General features: G+C 41.4%; 1 protein-coding gene across 3 annotated transcripts in view; it reads right to left on the bottom strand.

Moving 5' to 3' along the window:
• Positions 1 to 205: 205 nt before the first annotated feature.
• Positions 206 to 6,259, bottom strand: part of tpst1 (tyrosylprotein sulfotransferase 1) — a 46,106-nt gene continuing 40,052 nt past the window's right edge. For 2 of the 3 annotated variants that reach the window (XM_031285645.2, XM_031285652.2), the window contains 3 exons: positions 1,670 to 1,720; positions 982 to 1,050; positions 206 to 655 (listed from right to left, as the gene is read on the bottom strand). In XM_031285645.2, coding sequence (XP_031141505.1) covers positions 1,015 to 1,050; positions 1,670 to 1,720 — 87 coding nt within the window. In that variant the 3' untranslated portion in view covers positions 206 to 655; positions 982 to 1,014. The remainder of the gene's footprint in view (positions 656 to 981; positions 1,051 to 1,669; positions 1,721 to 6,259) is intronic. The other variant, XM_031285659.2, reaches the window with a different exon arrangement.

Genomic DNA, 6,259 nt, shown 5'->3' with positions numbered 1-6,259 from the left:
TTTTGACCTACTGTAAACTTAGGACTGTTGCTACCTTTACATCCAAATGTTTACCATTGTTAAGGATCATGAATTGCTTGCTTGAACTGCAATTGTCAGGACTTAAAATTTAATTTCACTCTCCTCTCTATTTTTGTTTCTTTACTTTTTTACAGAAGGATTAATGTCACCATTCAACCAAATAAAACCAGACTGACAACAGGTTAAAAAAAAAAAATGTTTATCACGGTTGATACTAATCAGTACCCATGACATTGCACAATACAAAGGCATGAAAAAAGTAACATTAAAATAGGTATTGCATCTTCCAAAAGCTAATTTTCCATTCATAAATGCTTCTTGCAATTTCAATTCACTGCAGTTTCTTACAACAGAATCACAGAGTTGTTTTCTAAATAGCCAGAAATCATTTCTAAAAATCAATGAGCGTGGTGTGACACGGAAAATTAACAATCAGCAGACATTCTGTGGTTGTGAGAAGTATTAGTAGCGGTTTTTTTGTACAGTACAACATCGAAGGCCAAGGGTGGCTGACTCTGGTGAGGAGAAGGTCCCGCTGTGGTCATGGGACCTTTGAAAAGTGCCGTGGCCCAACACAGATGGTGAGATGGGTGAGACGATGTCCATGTTTTTCTGTTCCACTGCACCTCTGTTCCTGTTCCGAGACATGACAATGTATCGTCTTAGACACACAAACACTTATGTCTTACTACAATATTACGATATCCAAATTTAAGTCAATATCTAGTCTCAGATCACGATATTGATATAATATCGATATATTGCCTAGCCCTACTAAATATTAATTGATTAAGCAGAAAAATAATTAACAGACTGATCAATACAGGAAATAATTGTAGTTGCAGCAGCACTTTGACTTTCCCTCTCTGTCACCACTAGCCTACTCTAAATTTGTCAAGTAACTTGCTCAGATGAATATAGTGGAGCCCAAAGTACAATATTTGTCATGTCCAGCTGTACCTGTGTGTTGTGGTGATGGCACTCCTGCTGCTCCTAACTGGGGTTGGGTCTCTCTGCAGACTTCTGAATCTGCATGGAGGAACAAAGGGCAGAAAACACACAGACAGAAGTTACAGTATGTGCTCTCAGGATGACGGGCAGCTCTGTAACAAAGTAAGGAAATACCAGAATGTGCAACTTGAACCACCAAGAAGATGCCCACAGTCAGCTGACTCACTGACTTTAACATGTTTATTTTCGTTTCCCCATATTCAATGAACAAAGTGGCTGAATGTGTTGATAATAAGGCAATATTAGCAAATCAAAAGCAGATCTCTTCTGTAGTGTGTTCCTAAAACATGTAGAAAATAAATGCAGATTCATCTGACCACCAGAGGAGGGCAGAAGTGCTCTTAAGCCAACATCAGGCTCTTAAACCGAGAAACAACAAGGCAACACAAAGAGACTAACAAACAAAATAACCACTAAAGACCAAACACGTGAATACAATCATGAAGCTGAGACCAGAAAACGACAACAGGCTACATTGTATGGCAAGAAACTAAAGTCCAAAACAAGGGATGAGTAAATGACGAGATCTTCCACTGAGTTGCAGATGGTTTAACTCAAATCAGACACTAAAAAAAGGCTGAATTTGAAAATAGAAATAAAAGAAAAAGCTCAACAACAGGCAGAAATGTTACTGTACCTGTGATTGTTCTTTTAGGAAATCTGGTAGCTGAAATTCACCTTTAAAGACCTGGAAAAACAAAGGACCAGGTTTAGAGGTTTAGAGCTCCACAAATGTATTGAATCTTCATGAATTCATCAGCTGGATAACCATAGTGATGATTTACTGGATCATGTGTTCACTTTAATCTAAATTATTTAACAAATCACTGAATAAATTAGATAAAGGCATCATTCTGCATGTACAAAAGCATGACTATCGCTGTTTAAAATCCAAGCTGATTGGACTCGAGTCTAATAGATGAAATCTACCTCAGTGTGTATCTGACTCGGGGCGTTTTGTTGTGACGCCACGTCATGCAAGGTGAACATTTAAAAAGGTGGGGGCTGCTGGATGCATGCCAGAAATTTCATGCTCTGCTTCTGATGTCATATAGTTTCCCCCCCAGGGGGCTGACATTGGACCAGACAGAGAGGTGAAAAGAGACAGAGCAGGGAAAGGGAAAAGAAACTGGCTCTCTGTCCTGTTGGCCTCAGCCACACAGTCTACACATAAATGGACTACTGCTGGCTCCTTCACGATTATTACTTATGTGTGTTATTTTCCAATACTTAAAATATCTACACAGCAAGTCACCTCCTTTATGTTGAATGAAAACAACAGTGTAGCCTAATCCTAACCCTAACCCTCGCCCCTCCTCCTCCTCCTCCTCCTCCTCATCCCCTCCCCCCTCCCTTCCACGCACTAACCCCCCACCCCCAAATCCTTCTTGTCGGTTATTGGCTGGAACACTGTTTGTTAGGTTTCGTGGTGCAGGTTGGCGCAGTTTGTTTTTGTTGCCGTTTGTGGAGCCTGGGCTGTCTACAGACACCGCTGTTTTTTTTTCCAGTGTGTTCAGGGGACAGGCAGCTAGCGGATAGTGAGGAGATGTTTGCTGTATGTGACAAAAAATGTTGTAGCCTAAAAAATGTGTGACATCGCTTAGAGCACCTTTAAAGAAATGGCAATAAACCAGAGCACGTTTTTCTCCCATCCCGGAATGTTGTGTGGACTAGCCAGCCTCCTCCGCAGCGCTGTGGAGGAAGGTCTGGCAATGCGAGACTAGGCTACGAGTAACAACAGTGCGATGATGGATAGAAGCTGAACATCAGAGGAATTTAACAGACAAAGACATGAAATAGGTGGAAGCAGCAGCAGTGTTATGTTGAGTTACCACAATACATCAGGGGGCAGCGATGACACAGAGACTTCTAACTCAGGACTCCCAAACTAACTTTTTACATTAGGTTCCCCAGCACATCATATAGGTGCACCCAAAATCTGTCACTGTCTTTTGCCACTGCAATAAAACATTTTAAGCCTTTTGTCAGTTCCCATATACAATGGTAAATTCTTAACACATTGTGTGAAAGAGCAGATAAATGTTGTTTTGTGTTTAGTTTTGTGGTTTCCCAATGCGTTGGCCGTGCTGCTGTTGCTATGACTTCCCATCTCTGTCACCACTAAACTCCTGCACCCAAAACATCCCATACATCAAAGACAACCACAGGCAAACAGAGAATTTAGGCAGAACACAAGGGCACAGACCTACTAAACTAATAAAATACAGAAAAAAGTTGCACAATCTAGTTTTGAATGTTTCATTTTCATTCTTTTGATCAATAATGGCTTTCCAAAATAGAGTCACTAGACAAAACGTACTAAGTGTCGAGTTTAATTTAATCAGATAATCAATAAAACTCTTTCATTTAAATGTGGGCTGGAGTGGGTCAAAAGTGCTGTGCCCCTCTTGGGCTCCAGAGATTAATACTTCCCCAAAACACAAAACTCATTCCTAATCCCCCTGCGTGCCTTCATGCATGCTTGCGTGTTTGCATGAAGTCGAGGAAGTGCCAGAAACTGAACGTAATCGGAAATTATTTCCAACACCAGAGACAGAGAGGCGAGCGCATGTTTCTGATTTCCTCTTGGGTGCCATTTTGCAGCTTTCCTCCTCAGCGTACAGAGGCTCCGGGCCAAACTGCTCCAAGCCTGTCCAAACCTTCTGCTCAGATAAAAAAATAGGAGAACACGCAAGGGCGAATTGGAGCAGAATGCCCTCTGGTAGTGCGCTAGGTCACACGCTTGGGGTAAAAAATCCAAATGGTGTATGATTAGGAAATGTACAGAAGAGGCTAAGTTGTCTGCTTTGTACATCTAGATCAATCTGTCCTTGATGTGTCTGATGAAGGGCTGCCTCTGAAAAAGGCCAGACTTCACGTCTGCATGATGGTATCACTGCAGTAACATGAAGCCAGCCTGCTCCTGTCCAGCAGACTTTGAACTCAAGGTCTATTACCTCTGAGGGATCTGTTCAAATGCTCATGAAAGGAGGAATAGTCATATTGTGGAAGATGTACAGCCTCTTCTATTGCGTCAGATAAAACCAGATAAAACACTGCTCAGCATGATCAAAAGGGACCTCTGCAGGGCTCGGTCCCCAATCAGCTGACTGACAGACATGCCACTTTTTACCCAGCCGTCCAAATACATTGGAGGAGGGGTGGGACAAATACCACCATACATACTGTATGTATAAGTTCTGAACAACAACAACAACAACGGAAGAGAAATGAATACTGCTGGCCACATAGACCAGTGGGTCCGTCCTCTCTTACTAAGGTTTCAGTCTCCCCTTTATCCAGAGTAAGGGCCAGAGCAAGTATTCTACCTTGTGCTAACAGTTTTACTTCAGCAGATAGTCAGCGTCTCAGCTGAAAAAAACAATGCGCCTCCAAAATCGCTCTTAAGCACTCCCAGTTGGCCGAAAAAAATGCTTTGATGGTCACACGGCCTAATGAAACCCAACGATTGACGAATTTGGTCGGACAAGAGCATATCAACCAACTGAGCAGAAGGTGTCAGCCCTAATTATCTTTTTGATTATACAAAAAAGCCACACCACAATAAAATCAGCCATTTTGGCAGTAAGAGCCACAGAGAATGTTTCAACCCCTAACCACTTAAGTATAAGCATCAAAATTCACAAGACAACTAGGCCTGTCGCAATTATTACATTATCGACTGTTCGTGATTATTTGAGCTGACAGCGATCTTTTGGCATAATCGTGGATTCCACAATCAAGGGAATTTAAAGCCAATGTTACAAATGCTGCAACAACAAAAAGAGTGAGTTAGTTATTCATCTGCTGGGTAGAAACAGTGTCCACCTGAGCACAAGGTTCCAATTTCAGGAAAAAAAAACATGGGTAAAGAGAGCTTGACCTCTCTAGACTCTCTAGACCCTACTACTGTTGGACAGGTTCTTCTGTTTCAGCTCATATGAAACAGCATTTCTTGCTTTTTGAAGCAAGATGTTTACAGAGAGGTGCCAATAATGGGACTAATAGCAGAGAGTCTTCCCTATGGATGCAGCAGTGTTTTGCAGCTCTGGGGAAGGTTATGCTGGAGTTGTCACTTCCACTGAGCTTTTTTAATTAGATTATTAACACGTACATTTTTTTTTAAATCAAACTGTGCAGCAGAGCCAGAGGTGAAACATTGTTCCAGAAAACTATTTGAGGATTAACTGACATGCTTACATCATTTTGATGAGCACCCAAATTATTTGTATGACAATTAATTGTGAACTAAAATTCGTGATTGTGAGAGCCCCTGAGACAACTCTGTAGGTGAGCAGAAACCCTGAAAACCTTTCACAGCATGCCTCAGCAGAGCCCAGTGGGGAGGGACCAGCACAATTGGGTCAGCCAAGGTGCATGCTGGTTCAAGCAGCAGGTCAGTCCAGTGTGGAAGTGCCAATCTAAACCCTGCAGTGGTTCAGCCTCAGTATTATGGCTGGAGCTCCCTGTGACTAAGCCCCAGTCCTGGGGGGTTAAATGTGGTAACAGCCCAGTGCGTTTGAAAAGCTGCCAGTGTCGAGCTACGATCGGCGGGGGAGAATGTTTCAGTGGCACAGCAGTTTACTTCCACCCTCTCTGGAAGATTTCCAGGTATATTGTTACCTTAAACAAAATACTTCACTGCACAGTGAAAGTCTTCAGGAGACTGGGCGAGTATGCATGCTCTGCTGTTTGTGGAGGCACAGGGCTGTAACATTACTTAAAAACAAAACTCATCTCAGACTGACTAAGAGTTTTTGGTTTTGTAGAAAAACATGCTTATTCTCTTTAAAAAGGTATCAAAGTATTGTTGCCATTTGTATTAAAAAAAAAAAAAAAAAAAAAAGCTATTGGTATTAGTATTGAAAATCAAGCAACTTCAAGCAATACCTAGCCTTAATCAGGTTTTGATAAATGGACTGATCATACAGGAGCTTTTGGTGACCAAAAGGCAGCCAACAGTTCACAGCACAATACCATCAATACCTTTTGTTATTTTCATGCTTAATGGGTGAGTATTCTTACATGTCTTCCTACACGTTTAAGGTGTCTTTTGTAACTGTCCACTGTAACTCTTATTCTAGTATTTTATCCGTTTTAATTTTTTATTTTTTTTAATCATTTTTATGTACTTTGCCTTGTTGCTGAAATGTGCTATACAAATAAAGCTGCATTGCTTTTTGTATTCCTTTGTAGTCTCGACACAATGAATCGTACAAATGGGGAT

The sequence above is a fragment of the Sander lucioperca genome, chromosome 5 (genome assembly GCF_008315115.2).
Source record: "Sander lucioperca isolate FBNREF2018 chromosome 5, SLUC_FBN_1.2, whole genome shotgun sequence".
Taxonomy (NCBI): Eukaryota; Metazoa; Chordata; class Actinopteri; order Perciformes; family Percidae; genus Sander; species Sander lucioperca.
The sequence above is the reverse complement of the archived record's forward strand: the minus strand, read 5'-3'. Positions and strand labels throughout refer to the sequence as shown.